Below are 20,360 nucleotides of genomic sequence, written 5' to 3' on the forward strand. Positions count from 1 at the left end.
AACAACAAACAAACAAGTGCAGCATGTTTGAAGATCATACGTGTCAAACTTTTTGGTTCTTGGATAACAAAAAAGTGATATTTCTAGCAAACCAAATGATTTACAAAGCCATTGCAACTCAATTTAATGAATGCCTATTGTAAGCATATATATCATGACTAATCACATCCTAAAAACTAGAGAAAACAGCTCGATTTAATTGCCACAATAGCATCCTTAGGCGGATGGATTCGAAATCTCATCACAAACGTTGCAGGAAAGACAGAGAGCCGAGCAATTTATGAATGTAAGCAGACCATGGCTATTACCAATTTCCACCATTTAACAGCTATTCTGTTAGCATCGGAATGAAGATCATAACCAATTGCATGATTACTGCACCCATGGAACAAAATATATGCTACTGATATAAAACTGCAACATAATGGTGTATCTTGGCGACAAAAATAAGTGCAATGTTTCCCAGGCATAACTCTCAAACCACCATGGTGCAGCTGGGTTGGGATGGGGTGACTGTCCATCCCTTGGGGTTCAAATTTCAAAACACAACACTGATTTTTTCTATTGATGATTAACAACAGCAACCAAGAATGATCTATTTTATGCTAATTAGATTGCTTTAACGTGAAGTCGTATGCTCTGGGGTGGGAAAGGAAAGCCTTAACTTCAAAATTCTACAACCTATAGCAGATTGATTTATTAAAGATCAAATACAAGAGCTACATTTCAAAGCCGCTGAGAACATTCATCGAACACTTGTTAGACAAGAAAAACAGAACAGCACAACACGAAAAAGAAACCGCCTAATCCACAATTTCGTAAAAGAACAAGCGTTATAACTTGATTTGACGTCCACAAAACAATCTGGGAGAAAGAATGGTCAATCATTAATGCTAGAATTTCAAAAGGCAAAGATTCAAAAAGGCACCGTTCCCTTTTATCGCGAGCAACAGCGCAACCCACGACGGGTTGCCAGATGCAATCCACGGCTAACTCCGGTCAAAGATTTGCTGCTACAAATTTCCACCATGTCTGTCATACATCAACCCAAAATTGGCTACAAGATGCTGCTTAACTTTTGAGTCGAAAGTGCAGAGACGCTTCCCAGCTAATTAATTATTGCCTTTCTACCAAGTGCAAAATTAATCTAAAAGGAGTCTTGTCCTGTTCAAGTCGCCTGCGTGCATTGTCCCCATCCATAACTCAAATGCAAGCGTTGAATGTGAAACACGAGTGGTTTGGAGTTAAAAAAACAAACCCTTAGCCTCTGTATCAAATTTGGTACAATCGCCTGCAGATAACTTAAAGCAGCCAAAATCTGCTTCTTTTTTTCCCTTGTTAAATCGCTTATAGCTTTTCTAAGAATTTTCTCGGTCTGGGACATGAAGAATTGAGACAAGACTTCTGTTTTACTTATCTCTTATTTATTACTCCACTTTCTGGACGAATGCCCCACTGGCAATCAAGAGCAATTTGAATTTGGATCGCCCCCGGCCCCTTTTCTCAGGCATATTTTATCTGATGTTGACTTGGGCACGTTTCAGCACTGTTGATGTTATAATTTTTGGCAAGAGTTGCTTTTTGTCTTTGAACCGGCCTAACCTGACCACATATTGCATCTGAATTCCACTATCGAACAAAGGATGGGCAGATAAATGTTGCCATGGGAGCTGACAGTGACCACCAACAGTACTTCTGTCTTATCGCTCATAATCCACTATCCACACTAATCTTATGATGGCGGGCGGCCATGGAATCCACTTCCAGATCCTAAATCAAATGATCATAGTATTATGATACATTAATTAATTAATCATCGATCATCAGGCCTAACTTGGTTACACGGGTATCTCTGCATATTTCAACATCTTCAAAGTCCACAAAATACGCGCTAGCTATCTAGATTCCCATCCATGCATGATGATAGCCACGTCAGAGAGGAATGAAAGACAGATTCTTTTAATGATGGGCTTTGGTTTACCAATCTGATTTAGTTGTCTCCAGTGTGGCAAGTCGAATGACAGGCCAGCCCTGAATTACAAGCTTCTTCTTTCCTTCCTTCCTTCTTTCATTATTTTAAATACTACAATATAATATAACTACAAGGTTAAGCAAGCTGTTCTAATTTCATGAAACCAAATCCAACCCAATAATTAATGTATACAGACAGACAGACAGACTACAGTGAGTTATAATGTTCTCCACCTACTCAACTAGCCAGCCTGCAGGCAGTATACATGATCCTACCATGGCAATGGCATTCACAATAAAGCATGCAGCACACCTAGCTACTTCTTTGCCACTCCATGACCCAGGAGTCCTGGAAGGGTCGGGGTGTGTTCAAATAAAGAATCAACGGTCTCGATCGTATCTAGAACTTTGGCCCATGGCCCTTCTAAATGTGACCTCCGTCATCCTCACCTCCTGTCGGGTATTTCCGTCGTCAAACGCAAAAAGACAAGGAAAAATTGAACCGTGCTTTAATATCTTCGCTTTACTGTCTGCCTCGAATCAATCAGACTCGCACTCGCACCCTGTCGTTGTTCTTCGTCTTCCTGAAAACCCTTCTTTCGTATTCAATCTCCTCGACGGTTGAAACTGAATGGACTCAATCAGACAATCTCCAGCTCCGAACACGGCCCGAACAACCTTGACCTTTCAGAAACTCTTTCACCTGAGAAAAGCTTCAAAAGATCACTCAAGACCCAAGTCTCAGCAGTTTGAGTTCGACGGACAAGATGAAGAAGCAGGTATAGTGGAGCCCAGAAACAGAGCAGCCATGAAAGCTTTTGTTGCGAAGCTTTTCGCCACCGTATCTGCTGTTAAAGCCGCTTATTCCGAGATGCAAATGTCGCAGCTTCCTTACAACATCGAGGCCGTGCAAGCCGCAGATCAAGCCATCGTTCAAGAGCTAAAATCGCTGTCGGAGCTTAAGCACGAGTATTTAAAGAAACAGATTGTTTCTTCCCCGCCGCCTGAGACATTTATGCTCGCGGAAATTCAAGAACTGCAGTCTTTGGCTAAGACTTACGAGGTCTGTCTGAAGAAACTTCGTGGTGAAATTAGCAACAAGGAATCCCACCTCGCGTCTCTTCGACAACAGCTGACAGGAATTGCTCAGAAAAATAAAACTCTTGAAAGAAAGATGAACTCCAGCGGAACTTTCTCGATTCTCAACGATGTCAAATTTCCCGACGTGAATCACAAGCACTTCGTCGTGGTTTTGAACTACGCGTTCAGATCGATGCGCAGTTTTGTCAGGTTCTTGATTCGGGAAATGAACTCTGCAAATTGGGATATAAACTCTGCAGCCCTAGCAATACAATCCGACGTTGTTTTCAGTGAGAGGGAGCATAAAGCTCCCGTCTTTGAGTCGTTTGTTTGCAGAGAAATGTTATCTGGGTTCAATCGTCCATTTTTTTCAACCCAAACTTGGCCTGGAGAAATTCACCGGCGCCGGGAGTTTTTTTTCCAGGAGTTAAAGAAATTGAGCTGTGTGACTGATCCAATCCGGTTCCTAAAGCAGAACCCGAACTCTTCATTTGGGAAGTTCTTGCAATCGAAGTACGCCAAGCTTGTACACTATAAAATGGAAGTGTCGTTCTCAGGGAGCTTGAAGCAGAGAAAAATGGTGAGCTCCGGTGAATTCCCGGAAACGGAGTTATTCAAAGCGTTTGCAGAGATGGGGAGAAGAATTTGGATTTTACACTGCCTAGCGTTTTCGTTCAATGACGAGTTCGAAATGTTTCAAGTAAAGCAGAATTCCAGGTTTTCTCAATTGTATATGGAAAGTGTAACGGAGGATATTCTCTCCGGCGATATCCGGGTGGCGTTCACGGTGGTGCCGGGGTTCAGCTTTAAGGGGACAGTGGTGCAGAGCCAAGTATACTTAACAACCTCCGATAAAACTTAATAATTCAGCCCAACCCGACGGCGTTTGAAGCTTCAAACCGTTGAAAGGCCGGCGGCGCTTGGATATACCACCGGCGGCGCGTGAAGGTACCAACATTTTGTACGAGACTGACAGCACAGCAACAGCAACCGAGGAAGGTATCTAATAAAGAAATTGGATTTGGGTGCATTTCATTTCATATATACAAATGCAAAACTAATCAAGCAATAAATGCATATGGTATTAGTATAATATTGAGGGTCGAGTGGGACTTGTGGGGCCATATCAATATCTTTATTACAAAAGAAAACAATGAATGACAACAAGATTATATACTATACAACAATAGTGAATGGAAGTCGAAGAGAAATGCATGGGCTGGGCTCATCGATCATTACATTTAATGTATATAATCTATTAGGGAATTGAAGAAGAAGAAGAAGACAAATCAAAGTGATGTGATATTTCACATTTGTCGTATGTCTTGCAACTGCCTCTTAGTATAATGCAGAAATTAAGGTTTTAAACATCTGTATGTCTTTCCAAAATGTGTAATAAGCCGAACTAATTTCTTGGATGCTTCGTGTATTGATTAAAGGAAAAAATAAAAATAAAAATTGTTAAACCAGTCAGGGGTATTCTTGGGCTTAATTTCAAAGATGGGCTATTTTTGAAGGGCCGATTATAGCTCAGAATATATATAATTAGAATGTCATTATGTTATTCATCAAATTATTTTACACAGTTCAAATAGTAATTCAACATATTTTTTAAGAAATAATTCATGTCGTTATCATGTTGAACAAAAGTATTTACTAGGGTAATATCATACTTTTAACAAACTTGTTGTATGTTCATGATAAAGTATCTAGATATTTACCTATGCATATATTATACTTGTAAAATTATATGTAATGCATGCCTTGAGTATTATATATATATATATATATATGTGTGTGTCTTATGAATAATGTCTAAGAATTTTGGCTGTTTTATAGAAAATATCTGAATGAGAGATTTTTCTGTTGACAAATAGAAATTTTGGTCGATATTATATGAAGATCAGTGAAGTGACTATTGTAGATAAAAAAAAAAAAAAAATGTCTTAGATTGTTAGTGCTAATTACTTAGGACAAGAGATTATAACGAAGGCAATCATCTAGCAAGCGAGGCCAAAATGGATGCAAAGAAATGAAGCTATATATATATATATATATATATAATATATTTTGGATATTTGAAGGTGGGATCCAAAGTCGGTCGAAGCTATACAAGCTGTTGTGGTTGATCCCACAATTTAACAAACTCTCTTTCATTATATATAATTATTTATAGAATTTAAATATACATTTAATATATAAATTGATGAGGTAATTCTATATCAAGAGAGAGGGGAGGGGGGGTAGTAGATCTAATAGCAACGAGAGTGATAAATTCTTCAATTCTATGAAAGATGTTAGAGAAAGATTGGTCTGATGGGAAAGCTGGTGTGAATGATGATGATCTAATCACGTGAATTGATTCCTAAACAGATTGCCTGCCTAGCTGAATTGAATGTTGTGCTCGTTAGAGATATGATTGTTTGAAAGTTGAACATGAAGTCGAAATTCAACCATCTCAACTGCTAGCAATTGAGGAAGCTAAGCTAAGAGTTTGCAAATGCATTGGTTGTCTTGAAGTTAATTTGATGTAAGAAGAAAATTAATGTAACCAAACATGGGTTGGGTTGGAACCCACCCTGGTACGACGTAACGTACGTAGGTCTTGGTGCGAGTGAATTGACCGAGTAATTAAATTAACAAATTTGTGTGTTTCTTACTCTCTACTTATATATATATATTCTGCATAGGTAATTTAAATTAGTGAAGGGAAAGGGACAAATTGCATTTCCAATATTTAGTTATTCCATTTTCAAACTATAATCTGTGTGTTTCCTCAAGTTTTATTGGACATAAATGAAATTTTGGGACAATATATATATATATATATTTTTTCTATTCATTCATTCATTCATCTGATCATACGCTCTCTCTCTCTCTCTCTCTCTCGTTGCATTAGAAAATCAAACGACTAAACTGTTTATTTATTTATTATTATTATTATTAAATTGAAAAAGCTTTCACCGGCTTCGTTGAAATTAAATGAAATCTTATGAGGATGGGGCGGGGTTGCGGCAGTGGCCGATGCAGGGACTAGGAACGGATCCATGGAGAATCTGGCCGCTGTGACGATGACGATGACGATGAGCCATACTCGGTTCGCCGCCGATGCCTTTCATGGTTGGGGTTGGGGCGGAATTACTAGTCATGGATGAGCCGTCCATTGATGGATGGGCCGTCCACAACAACTTCCGGCGTCCGTACACGGGCACGTGCGCGGCGGAGATCATAGCTGACCCTAAGAAGAGCACCAACAATCCTATTCCTACCACCACCTCTGCATCTTTTCGCGCCATCTCTTTTATTTATTTATTTATTGCACCCTACCTAACTCACAACAATTCCCTACATATATATATATATATAATGGCGAGATAATTACATCTCTATTTTTAAAATAATGATATATAAATACTACTCCCATTCCACATATTCTATTCCACATGGTTTATAATATTTTCAAAATAAAATTAACTATATTTTATTTCACCATATCACACCACTCAAATAATAAAAATAAATAAATAAATTTCTTTTGTCACATTACTTAATTTCTAATTTATTTTATTTGATAGTATCCACCTAAATTTTTGTAAAAATTAAATATTACATCATATATGGAACGGAAGAAGTATTATATATGCATTAAAGAAGTTAGTAATATTGATGTAATAACAACATTACATTTTTATAACTTTGCTTCCATAGACATAATAATATATTATTCACAACTTAAACAACAAGTAATATTATTTTATATAACTATAGAAAATTGGGTTGCTAATACAAAAATAATTAATAATGTAATATATTGTTTCTTTTAAAAAATTGTGTTAGGAAAAAAAAAAAAAAAAAAAAAAACACAAAAAAGTATTGATGTAGTAATATATGCATAGTAAGAGTGTTGTAATATTGCAGATATCATAAGTTGTAATATGAGTTAAGCTTATGTGTGGTCTATGTATATTATAAATTTTCTTATTTCAACTATTTTCTATTTATTTATTTTAAAATAGAACTCGTAATATTTTATTTCCATCTTTTCTATAAATAAAAAATATATTTTACATAAATTTAAAATTTTCTATCTGTTATCATTTAATTTGTGGTAATTATGTGTAAAATATATATTCTTTTATATTTATTATATAAAATTGTATGTAATATAAACATTGATACTGAATATACTTTATTAAAGCAAAATTTTAAATTATTTAAAATATATTTTAATTAAATATATATACTACATTATAATTCAATTACAATCAAATAATATGAATTCACAATCATAATATCTAAGTTCAATATTCTTAATATATATAATTCGTTTAACTTGTCTTATTAAATTTAATTTGCAGAATATTAAATTCCCAGTCACTAGCCCTGCCTTCGGCATCCTCCTCTTTGCAGCTAAAGTAACGACTTCGGGCATGACCAGCTCCCATAGTGTGACGGGCGGTGTGTACAAGGCCCGGGAATTTCAAATTTCAAAGCAATAAATAAATAAATATATATATATCTTGTTACTAGTCAAACTTTATTTTCAATTAAACCTTACAAGTAACAACATAAACGCACTCTAACTTATTTTAGTAATTATAAATAAAGGTACTCATATCGGCATCACATACAGAGTGCCGATTCTGGAGAAGTTTTAGATGGACTAACAATAAATTTTCATTAAAAATCACAATTATCTTTAATATAAAATTATACTCCTTTTATCCACAAACTAAAGTCTTACTTTCCCTATTTAGAATGTGCAACAATTATTATCCTATTTTTATTTTTATTTATAGAATTGACTCTTTTGCCTTTATTTTATTTATCATTTTCTTTTTCTATACACAAAATAAAGAGCAAATTTGTCATTTTATAACAAAAATTCTAATTTAGGACGTTAGAAAATAAACGAAATGAGTATTTTTTTCTATCATTTAAATTCATATTTAATTTTTTTGCTGTCATTGTAGAATATTTCTTTTCAATCTTAATAATATATATATATATATATGCATACTACTTTTTTCCAAATAGGCTTAAATATCGATAACTTAGAGAGTATATTGAAATTTTCGAAGTACACAATAATTCATAATTCATAGCAATCGTAGGAGGTTTCAGTACAAGATTTTCCACAAATAAACTGGACAGTGAGTGGAGTTGTTGGGCTTAATTGATAGATGGGCTGAATCTCACTCTAAGGCTTTATTAAGTCAAAATATGTAGTAATAAATTTGCAGAAAGGAAAAATGATTCCAATAACGAAATATGAAGACTCTGTTTACTTCACAATGCATTATGGTTTTTTTACACTTGGAAAAAAAAAAAAATTATATTTTTAGCCATTAATATTCTGATATTATATAAGTTTTATGTTGAACAAATTGTTTAGCTAATAATTCAACATGTTTTTTAGCATGTCTTTAATTATCCAACCAAAAACTATTTAATAGGGTAATATCATACTTTAACAAATTTCTTACATGTTGGTGATAAAGTAAAGTATCCTCCTAGTGTCCATGCATTCACTTGGAAAATAAATTTGAAAAAAATCTATTTCAACGGTATTCATAAATGGAAAATTAGTTGGTTTGTTCGTCTTCGTATGCTTGGCTGCATTAGAAAATCAAACTTGTAATTATTTATTATTTTTAGATTGACAAAAATTAAAAGAGGTTGATTATATTTTCGATTTTGATCAAAGGAAGCCATCCATTGATGCATGAGCCTTGTGGCCGATGCCGCCGGGGCTAGGCGTGGATTGACCAAGACTCATATTGCCTTTCTTGATTGAGGTGCCGGAAGTCATCGGCAAATCCGGGCTGTCCATTGATGCACGAGCCTCGAGGACCGTCGATAGCAACTTCCGATGTCCATTGACGGCGGAGAGCATAGCTAAGCCTAAGAAGAGCACCACCAACAACCCTACGCCCTCTACATCTTTTCTTGCCATATGCTTTATTTATCTATTACAAACTAATTACTAGCTATCTAACTCAAAATTGAGATTAATTTCAAATTTTTTTAGACACAGCAATTCCCTAAAAGAAGGTGTATATGTAAGGGCGAGACAACATTTCTATTTTTAAAATAACATTTTACTATATGTAATTCTATTATAATAATAGTATTGCATTTACATAATTAAGAGAACTTAATAATATTGATGTAATAATAAAATGACATTTTAATAATAGTACTTCAATTCTATAGACTTACTAATATATTGTTCAGAACTTCAATATTATATTATATCTATAATAAGAGTGTTGTAATATTTGTATTTGCAGATATCATAATGAGCTAAGAATATTATTATTTTTTTACTTTTGGTTAAATTTTATTGAAATAAATTAATAATACAACAAGATGAAACAATAAACATTACAAAACAGTAGTGGTTTTTTTTTTATTTTATTTTATTTTATGAGAGACTATTATAATTCAACAAGATGAAACAATACTTGTCAAACATAATTCACATCAAAGTTTACAGTGACCAATGGAGGATTTTATCATAATATCATTCTCAATTCCTCTTTTAAATAATACTAATGGTTATAATATAAGATTAAAATTTTCTATTTTAATAATTAAAATGGGTTTATGTATTTATAGTATATTATATAAAGTGGCTAAATAAGTTAAGAATCTAACAAATTTCTTAACTTAAGTCAAATACCATAAATATATATATATATATATTCTAAATATATTTTAACACTAATTAATCATCATATATAAAGATAATTCTATTCTATAGCAAAAAGAGCTATAATTAATAGCAAAAATTAATAAAATTTAAACAATGCCAGAAATGAACATCAGATAAACTTTTATTGCTCCCAAAAATTCTTACACTCGATACAACCTTCTCTCGATCATTGTTATAATCAATCAATCATGATGTATACGTATATATCTATCTATACATTTATATATATATATATGTGCTCCCTCACCAAAATTGGGAATCGGCTGATCTACGGAATAAGAATTCCTCACCGGAGCTAGTGGCCGACGCCGGGACTGGGAACGGAGCGCAAAATCCGGTGGCTGAGGTCATGCCATTTCTTGCTCGGGATGGAAGACGACGACGGTGTTAAATACAACTGGCCATCGTCGTCCAATGACGGAGCTTTGACGATCGTTAACAGTTTCCGTCGTCCATTAACGGTAGAGAGCATCGTTACTATGAGTACGAGGAAGAACACCAAAAATTCAAATATCATCACAACTTTTCTTGCCATAATTAAGCGATTTGATTTTGGTGTCACTAAAATCAAATTAATAGAAGAGCAATATTTATTCTTCTTTTATTAAATTGGGCACTACTGTAGTATATATGTAGAATTTCTTCCTAGTAATAGAGAATAAGACAGAAAAAGGCACGAGCAGGTTAATCATTTAATCTACATCGTTGGTTGTATTGGCCTCTAATATGGACGGTCTGGATTTCGCCGGGCAATTTAGATTAGTGAGATTTGTAGGCGGTTGACTTAGCATCCGTACAATATTCTGTTATTCCCACACATTAGTCAACGCCTCAATCTCAACCGTTGGATGTGGAAATTAATTAACCGCCTTTTTAATCAATTTCTTGATATACTGTATTAATTAATTGGTTAACAGTAGATCAAAAATTTATCTGTGTTCTTCCTCGTTAACTTTGAGTAATTCTTTTTTTGTTTTATTAACTAGTGTACAATTCAAGATATTTGTGATCATATTATTATACAAACTAAATAGTCTTTTATAATTTAAAATATAAAATATCAGTGATATATGTCAGCTGTTATTATTTTTTACAGATATATATATATATATAATGCAATTGGCCTTGGTGATGTCAAGGTTGGTTCAATAAACGATGGAAACAATTAATTTAATAATATATGGCAGGCCTGGCAATATTAAAATAAATTTAAGTGTAGGATAATTTAAATAAATGGATACATCACTTAAGAGAAAGTCAGATAGCAGACCCTTAATGAATTGATTAATTAATTCCAGAAGCAAGAAGATCCCATATTTGTTGGCACGATTTATACCTCTTTGAAGAAATTGATATAAACTATATGAATATATATATATATATATCATGCAGGCGGCGTTACATGAACAAAATAATTACATATTACACATCATACTATCATTGATTATCATATAAAGGTCCAGATTTACTTGTTTAGTTTTAGATAATTTTTATGTGCTGAATTGTTTGATTTATTAATTGATGTTAATAAAGATGCAGCCCATTTACGTGGGCTGAGGCCCAAGTTCGCCAGCCATTCAGCCCATTTTCTGGTTGGGCATATTGAATGACTTCTTCTAGCGAAAATATATTGCATCATATATTTATTTGTAAATAATAAGAGGAGAAAACCATAAAATAAAAAATAAAAATAAAAATGAAATTCGGGCGTGAACATATGCCTCATTTGAACTTGCTGCTAGTTGCCCCGTATTTGCCTAGACCCGTCAATTTCAAAAATAAATTAAAATGATACATTTTGATTCAATAAAAGTTTAGTTGCTCTGAAGTTACACAATTTAAATATAATAACCTTAACTAAAAAAAAGTTTATAAAAGTTGGAAAAAAGAAAATCACTATAACACAAAAACAGGTAGGAAAGCAGAAAGAAACACAGCCTAAAGCCCAGAAACTTTAAATAAATAAATAGCGAAGAAAATAATGTCCCTAGACTAGAAGAACAATTAGGCTACTTATATTTTAATAGTAATAGTAATAACAATAAATAAAGATAAAAATAATGAATGAAATGGGTGTAGATTAGTGTATAGTAATGTAATGTAGACTGGCTGTAGCCGACGCCATTATTGCGCTAATTACAAGAACAACATTGTGAGGGAGGGCGAGGGCGAGTGAGCGACACCAACCCTACCCACCAATCACAACATTTCAAATAAACATATTAATAAATCATTACAATACTTTTTTATTATCATTCATATATATCTTTGCTTTCTTTATTCCCGAAACCAACCACTAGTTTGAATTCTTCAATGCAAATCAAATTTCACATATACTGTTTTTTTATTTTAGTCTACAACACATGAAATCATCCCTTTTTTTTTTTCTAAAATGGACCAGAGGGTGGGTTATCTGTTCTCTGTAATGTAATGCCTGATCCACGCGGGATCCCGGGTGCCTAACTCCGAATCAATCCACGCCGTTGGTGATGATCATAGGAGGGACTATCAACGGCTCAGATTCATCTAGCCCAAGGAATTAATTGTGAGGCTGGTCAGATCAACTAGTGGTGGTGGCCACGCTATGCCGCCGTTGCTCCGCCGCCATCTCTCGCCGGAAAACCGTCGAGCACTCCGGGAGCTCTCCGAGATCGGCAAAAAGAGAGTCTTCTTCTTCCCCCATCGTGAAAACCATGTCGTCATCCATCAGAATGGGGCTTTCCAGCATCGCACGCGACGTCGACGCCTCAAAATCTGCAAACCACTCGAATTCGCCGCCGCTAATTAGGGTTCCGGCGTCCACCAAATTGCCCATCATATCCACGCCGTCGTCCAATTTGCCGCCGACGACCACCGAATCGCTAGGGTTTTTCTCCATTTCCGAACCTTCTTCTTCTTCTTCTTCTTCTTCTTCAACCTCTTCTTCCTCCTCCTCTTCGTCATCTTCTTCCAACTCGTCCTCTGAAACTGAATCCACACTGTTCTTTTGAACAAGAGATGAACGGTAGAGATTGCTCCTCGACGCCGGCGGCGAAGGGTGGTTGTGCTCACAGGAATACGTCACCATTATCATGTCGGGATCGACTTTGCTCCTCTCCACCTGCTTCCTCGCCGGACACCCCTTGGAGCTACTGCACCGGTAATACCCTCTGCGATAATTCCGTCGCCATTAACAAATTGAGCTTCAAAAACGTCGAACGCAGTGCAAGATATTTAATTTTCTAAATTTTCAAACTACCTCGGATACGGGGAACCTTTGATCGGCTTCTGTCCGTATTTCCTCCACGCCCAGGAATCCGGCGGCGGAGCACTCAATCGCTGCATGTCTTTGATCGGAACCGACACAACCTTCTTCTGTACACTCCGGCGGCTGTACAATCGCCGGAAAATCCATAGAACCAACCAGTTCAAGTTTTCCGATCAATTCCCCCAATTAGTTCAATCCCAATCACAGAATCAGGCTGCCAAAGTTTAAAAAAGAAAATTAAGGTTGAGCAGATGAACAAATTAATTACCTCCTGTTGGAGGAGGAGGCCGAAGTGGAGGCGATCTTGGAAGACACGGCGGCGCGTGGGGAATCGCCACTGGATTCCGGCGAATTCTCAGAGTCCTCGAGAATCCGGATGCTCTTGAGTTTCCTGCCCATGTAGTCTGAATTAGGAAATGATTAGCTGACGATGAGAACAGGAAAATGGGGGATTATTGGGGTGATTAAAGTACGGTGCGAACGCCGCCAGATTTGCAATAACGGAGGTCCTCAAGGACTTGGCAGCAAATTGTGGTTTGAACTGATCCAAACTTAATAGTAATATTTTACTTACTAATTGAAAGGGATCCCCGATTAATTAATTAATTAATTCTCATTGATTTATGTGCTGTAATTACTCCAATTATATTATTATTATTATTATTACTATTTTATTTATTTCGTCACATCCTCCTATATTTTATTCAGATTTCTTTCTATCTACTTATCCACGATCTTATCATATATTTTCTATGAATTCTTAATTGTAATTTGAACTTTAATTTGCTAATACATCTAATTCTTTTAAGATTATTTTCCCCGCAATTCAATAATTGTGACATTCATTTAACCAATTTTCCTAATTATGTAATTAATGACATTTCCCCAGCACATGGTTGCCCGGTTTACGAGAATCCACGTTAATTAAACGCAACGTGATATTATATTTATTATTAGACTAAATTATATATATATATATATATATTCCTATTGTTTTTTAAAGGGATATTTTATTGACAAATACCATGTTAAGTACTATGATTTTATTTAATCCCGTCCATTTTCTTGTTTTTCAAAAAAAAAAATCAAATAAAACACATTTTCTTTTAATATATTATTAAAGAAAATACTTTTTTCATTTGTTCAAAACATTAAGTTATACCCTATTTCAATTTATATTAACTCACTAATACAAAGCCTAAATCCAAATCCAACCTTCATGGAAACATAAATATAGTTATTTAATTTTGTCGATATTCTATTCTATTGCAAATTGAAATAAATAAATAAGAAAAAAATGAATTAAGAAACAATTGAGAGATGTTATTATAAAATTCAAAAGAAAAAGTTTATTTTCTTCTTAATAAAAAACAACAATATGGTCAAAATGTATTAATATGATTCTTACTATTTGGCCATATTCTTAGTATTTAATTAAATTTAATTACTGGAAGTCTGACGGGCGCTCTGTTCGGAGCTCCGACCCAACAAAACCGGACACAGAAACGGGTATGAGATTGATGATGTCGCGTTTTTTAAAAACACGAGATATTGCTGTATGAAGAAGAAAACGTGTTTTGGAATAAATTTGAAATTAGCGTGAGGCGAGGCGAGGTGGTAACGGGATGGGCACGACACACTGCGGATTGGATCACTTCTTTATTACACAATACCTCTGACTTTCCATTTATCCTCATCTCATTTTTCACACTGCCACAATAAATAATTTGGAATTATTTTGGACATGGTAGTTGGGAGGATAGTGATGTCTCCTGTATATACGCAGCTGGAATTGAATTTTATATATATAAATAAATGAAAAGAGAAAGTCTACTTTTGATGATTGAATAATTATAATAATGAATATGCAACTTTCTTGACATATTCCAACCCATTTTTCACTAGCTATTCTGAGTCTTTTTCTTCGTGAAGCTGTTGAGGGACAACTCCCGGGACCTCCACTCTGTTATTGTCCCAAGAATATACTATAAGCTAGTATTGGGGCAGACGATGAAGAAAAGGGTGTGGGTCTTGCTACAAGTGGCAACCTAGTTGTAATGTAAGTCTCAAGATCTGTATATATATATATATATATATATGCTGTAATAATAATAACGAGTATAGAGCCCACATATATAATTGAACACGTGAGACCTGAAAGAATAGGCTATTGCATTTTCTCTCTCTCTCTCTCTCTCTCTCTCTCTCTCTATATATATATATGTATATGTGCATTATATATTTTATTGTTGTTGTTGGTCTTTCTTCTTTTTCCTTAGTGAAGGGGGAAATGGGCAGTCGAAGGGTGGTTTTGGTCACTTTCTCAGACTTTTATTTATTCACTTCAAAATTGAAAGGGACCTAATTTAAAGGGTTTTGAACATATGAAAAATAACAGGCTTAGCAGCAGAAGGATGATGCAAGAGCTAGGGAATGATGGATATATATATATATATATATATAGTAGTACAACATGACAGACAAGACAACCAACTATTTTAAATTAAATGACTCATCTTATTAGTTATTACTATTACTATTTGGGCATGCATACCTAGCTAGTTATATGTAACTTATAAATCACGTACGTACTAGTGGGGAATGGTAAAGATGATGATGATGATGAGGTTAATTAGGTGGATTTTGCAGCAGAATTAATATTATTATTATTATTATTAGTTTGGGTTTGGACAACGTTGAGAATGGCTTGGTGCAAAGCAGCAGCATCAACGTCGTCAAGAGGAGGAGGAGTAGTAGTAGTAGTACTGTGAATGTGATGAGGTGCAGGTGCAACAATGGCTTCCATCCCAAAGATGTGGTTGCAGCTAACCCTTGCCTGCAACACATTCAGATTCATCCTCTCAAACTCCTCCAGGATTGAGACCAGCACTTGCTCCCCAGCTACTTTCTTGCATGTCACCACCACTGTCAGATATCCCCTCCCAACCTTCTCCACTTTCACTTGCTGTACACACCCATATATATATATATACATTTATATATATATATCTCATCAATCATCTACTCAACCAATTCAAGAGAGAGAGAGAGAGAGAGAGGACTTCACTTGGATGTGATTTATGAGGTATTGGTACTCTCGTTTGATTGCTTCAACCTGAAGCCTCAGATTGCAGATGTACAGGAATGCATCCATTACTATGGAGCTCTTCTTCACCTTCACATTTACACAATGCACAATACACATGAGTTAAAACATATATACATATATATTAAAGCTGCTGAAACACACATTCTTAACTTTGAACTAAAATGGAAACATTTGGCATACCGATTTTGATTTTATTAGGGCTTTCAGAACCTGAAGCTTTTTGCGCATTGCAACCCTCCTCATCCTCCTCCTCTGCAGTCCAGATGCCATTCTCGACCTAGCTAGATCTTCACTCTCCCTTGCACCTCTGCTGATCTGCTATCTAGCTATAGCTGCACAACAACACCAGCCAGACAGATAGATAGATATCGATGGTGCATGGTATTTATAGATAGATGATTATGTATGAAATGGCAAGAGTGAAGGAATGAAGTGCAGTGAAATGAAATGGAATGATGGGTGGGGTGGGGTGGGGTGGGGGGGGGGCAGAGTCACGGAATGTTACGACAGGTGCTGACAGCCACTTGTCCTCATTCTGTAATAATTATGTATTCCAATAAATCGCAAAAGTACTTAGTTCAATTATCACTCCTAATCAACACATAATGATTGCGACCTATCATCATCACATATACATATACATATATATGGTTCAACCAACTTCAACACAAACAGAATCGAAAACCCTACTCCCACATTAATCACCATTAATTTCATTTCATGCATGTCATCGATCATTCAAATCCCTCAAACCAACAAAACTAGTCCTTTAATTAGCTTGCACACACACAAGTGTCAATGTCACCAATGCATATATAGGAGCGAGGAGGAGGTAGGTAGGTAGGAGCTGGGGATATTCATATTTACAAATAAATAGCTACCCACAAAACAAATTTCAATTCTTAATTTCAAATATATGTATATTAGAATCAGTACGAAAACGAAACGGGGGAAGGGGTTAGCATCAGACAGAATCATGTCCAAACAGGTGTGTGTACGTGTGTACATCTTCTATACAATAAAATATATATAGATATATATTGTTGGTGTCAATACTTGTCTGACCAGTCTAATATCACGAGGGCTTAATTCTACTTTCTGTCCTATATATATATATGGTTTGGCGTGGTTTCGTTTTGTCTTTCCACCACTCTTCCCTTCTTGACAGACAGAGCGACCTACTGTCTTCTGTGATATTCACATTACATGAGCAACCCTACCTTCATGTACATACACCCCTCACCCTATTAAACTTGATGCTCCTTGTTAATTAATTCTTCATGGATCATCAACTACTCCATTCTTAATTCCATTACTAATTACATGATGAGTTAAAACTGAAATCACTTTATCCACCGGCCCCCTACATCAATTAATTGGCAAGAAGTCATGCATGTTTATTACATAATTAATTAAGCAAGTTGAGTACTTCACCAAATATAATTCAAGCATACCTGTATTATATAACTGGAGCTTCATCAGATACATAGCTAGATTGTGTGTGTGTGTGTGTCCTTCAAAAGGAGGATGAAAACTAAACAAGAAAAGAAAACATAACAGAACTCTATATGCAATACTAGTACATGTTTTAATAGGGATATATAGAGAATGGTGAGAAGTAATTAAGGTATGCAGACAAGAAAATAATTGGATTAGAATGAGTTTGAATTGAGATGGATATATAGCTGAAAGAGGCCAAAGAGAGAAACAAGAGCCGTACTTGTAGGTGACAGTTTGACAAGACATCTCCCTCAATAGTTTTTGTAACAATTCTTCGTAGGCAGGCAGGCAGGCCTGCATGCATAAATAAATATATATGGCAGAAGCAGAAGGAATACTTGCAGAGCTACACGCACTTTGGAATTTAGCACTTCACATCATATCATATCCCAGCTCCTTAAATCACTCTTAATATGTGTCTGTATGTAATGTAAGTATGTATGTATTTGTGTGTGTGTGCGCTCCAATACCTTTTGTTCTTTCCAAATCCCTTTCTTGAGATGGGGTTTTAGGCTACTTTTTCTGTTCAAATCAGTATAGCTTTATGATGTTTCAGTATTGTATAGTAGCCTTAGACATTCTCTCTCCACACTAATTCTCTGCCTCTCTCTCTCTCTCTGACTCTATCTATCTATCTATCTCCCAGCATTCCCTTTCTCTCTCCCTCTCTCTCATATTCATTTTTGTCACAAGGAAAGCGGTTTTAGACATTATGTTTGTCCATATATGGGAATTTCGTGGCAGAATATTCACTTAAAAATTGACCTAAGAATTATGTACTTAATATATATAATTTGATTTAAATCTTTATCTGTACATAAGTCCTTGAAACACAACACAAATAGGTCATGTTTGAAGCTTCAGCAGTGTCTCTGCTCTGCTGTCATACACATGCTTGAAGCTAATGCAGCAAGTGGTGCGTACTGCCACCCACAACTACTTAATGTAGACAGTAGACCTAACCCATCAAAGTTTAATTAAACTCGGAATAAAAAAATCAAGAAATTTTGTAAAACTCAAACTACTGGGCTTCTAAAAAGAACATAAGGAAATGGGCTCGGATTGTGGATTGGGTCAATGTATTTTTTAGAGGGGAGGGTGGAGAACAGAAACATGTAGAAGAAATAAAACTGAAGGTCTGGCTAAAATACACTATTTTGGAATAGCCACAACAGAAGAGACAATCCAAAAACCCCCCTGTACAACAATCTTTACAAGGAAAAAATATACAATCAGTCATCTAGCAAGTGCTAGCCACAAATGGAAACATTTTCAGTTTCAGACTATCTACCCTTATCCACAACCACAAGGCTGCTGATCTGATATTTACACCAATTCTCAAGTCCATCGCATGAACAATAAATAATGGCATCTGTGTGACAAAAAAGTCGAATTCAAGAATCCCACATATTGTCCAAGATTTTCTCAGATGTGAAAACCCTATATTATGTTCATTCCAGTGCTCATATCACACCTAAAAAAAAAAACCAGTGCAGCTTTTTTGCATGCAATCAAATAACATCCAAATGCACAAGAACCTTTTCCCAAATGATACAAACATCAAGCATTCTCAACACACACACACACACACACACACACATGTATCTATAACAAAGCACCCAGTTTTGGGACATCTTTCAATAACCCAAACAATTAATTCAATTACTCTTACCACAGTATGTGATGGAGCAAAACAGAACAGAGAAGACTCCGATCAAAAAAAACAGAACAGAGAAGACAAATAAATTTCACTAGCATACAGAAACCCCATAAATTGACTGAAAAAATGGTGGCCTACCAAGGATCAAATAATCGAGTTCTTCATCACATCACACAGTGGAATGATATCAGTTCACTAAAACATATTTACACGGAAAAACCATGGGAGGACGAATGCTATTACCAGACATGCCATTAGCAAGTTGCATAATGGCTGTCCGCGCAAACACCTTCGGCTCCCTTCCGACGAACTAGCACCTGTGTCACCAGATCTATTTTCGTTCCACTCATCCATGAATCCATTATCACCAACACCTGTAATGTTCTTGGCAGTCTGACCACATATTTCACACAATCTGCCACCACAAATCGATCCAGATTCATAATTCATACAAGAAATAGGAAAGGGTTTTTCCACGCACAAACTCAATAGATGTTGATGGAAATTATCAGGCCACCATTAGGATATGAATTAAGATAGATCTACATAATTGCAAAGAATCCCATTGCTCAACAAAACTTATTCAATCGATTGAGGACAAGAAAATTTAAATGAAGATTGACAGTTTCAGAAAGGTTAAATTACCTATTCCCTCTGATCCTAAACCAGGCTTCAGCACAGTGCAAATGAGCAACTCCGAGCTCTCCTTTGCATCCACAACCGAGCTCAGACAACTCCAATGAACTTTTCCCACCTTCCTTGGCGCTCAAATGGCATATTCTACACAATTTCTGGTTTTCCAACACCAAATCATCATCGCCTTTGATATCAATAACACAGGAGGAACATTTATCTCCCCCCTTGTTCGCTTCCTCGCCTTCTTTCCCAGGCTTACCAACAACAGAACCATTTGATTTTGCATTCGATTCCGCAATTTCGACAGATCCTACAGCAGCCGTAGTATGACTATCGGAATCTCTCGAGGCATCGCCGGCACTAGATATATTCATTTCTATCGACCCTCGATCCGCCAATCCCCAATTCATCGTTCACAGTAAAATTAAACTCCACAATC

The 20,360-nt window shown here is 35.6% G+C and overlaps 4 protein-coding genes across 5 annotated transcripts; 1 reads left to right on the forward strand and 3 right to left on the reverse strand.

Annotated features, from left to right (window-relative positions):
* The first annotated feature begins 2,099 nt into the window (after nt 1-2,099).
* On the forward strand, nt 2,100-6,384 carry LOC127253291 (protein GRAVITROPIC IN THE LIGHT 1-like). 2 transcript variants are annotated; one of them, XM_051277802.1, is made up of 2 exons: nt 2,100-4,050; nt 6,070-6,384. In XM_051277802.1, the coding sequence occupies exon 1, from the start codon at nt 2,603-2,605 to the stop codon at nt 3,911-3,913; it is 1,311 nt and encodes a 436-aa protein (XP_051133759.1). In that variant the 5' UTR covers nt 2,100-2,602; the 3' UTR covers nt 3,914-4,050; nt 6,070-6,384. The 2 variants fall into 2 exon arrangements, with proteins under 2 accessions (XP_051133759.1, XP_051133761.1); XM_051277804.1 differs by lacking the exon at nt 6,070-6,384 and adding an exon at nt 5,425-5,570.
* Nucleotides 6,385-11,991: 5,607 nt separating this feature from the next.
* LOC127253294 (probable WRKY transcription factor 65) lies at nt 11,992-13,516 on the reverse strand. The gene is made up of 3 exons (XM_051277809.1): nt 13,285-13,516; nt 13,008-13,139; nt 11,992-12,918 (listed from the first exon to the last, which is right to left on the reverse strand). The coding sequence occupies exons 1-3, from the start codon at nt 13,413-13,415 to the stop codon at nt 12,330-12,332; spliced, it is 852 nt and encodes a 283-aa protein (XP_051133766.1). The 5' UTR covers nt 13,416-13,516; the 3' UTR covers nt 11,992-12,329.
* Nucleotides 13,517-14,960: 1,444 nt separating this feature from the next.
* On the reverse strand, nt 14,961-19,119 carry LOC127253235 (uncharacterized). The gene is made up of 4 exons (XM_051277692.1): nt 17,846-19,119; nt 16,306-16,457; nt 16,084-16,191; nt 14,961-15,981 (listed from the first exon to the last, which is right to left on the reverse strand). Exons 2-4 carry the CDS (start codon nt 16,393-16,395, stop codon nt 15,649-15,651), a joined length of 531 nt encoding a protein of 176 aa, XP_051133649.1. The 5' UTR covers nt 16,396-16,457; nt 17,846-19,119; the 3' UTR covers nt 14,961-15,648.
* Nucleotides 19,120-19,427: 308 nt separating this feature from the next.
* On the reverse strand, nt 19,428-20,331 carry LOC127253234 (uncharacterized). Its single transcript, XM_051277691.1, has 2 exons — nt 19,931-20,331; nt 19,428-19,700 (listed from the first exon to the last, which is right to left on the reverse strand). The coding sequence occupies exons 1-2, from the start codon at nt 20,329-20,331 to the stop codon at nt 19,481-19,483; spliced, it is 621 nt and encodes a 206-aa protein (XP_051133648.1). The 3' UTR covers nt 19,428-19,480.
* Between the last annotated feature and the right edge of the window lie 29 nt (nt 20,332-20,360).

Source organism: Andrographis paniculata, unplaced genomic scaffold (assembly GCF_009805555.1).
Source record: "Andrographis paniculata isolate CXL003 unplaced genomic scaffold, ASM980555v1 Contig50END, whole genome shotgun sequence".
NCBI lineage: Eukaryota > Viridiplantae > Streptophyta > Magnoliopsida > Lamiales > Acanthaceae > Andrographis > Andrographis paniculata.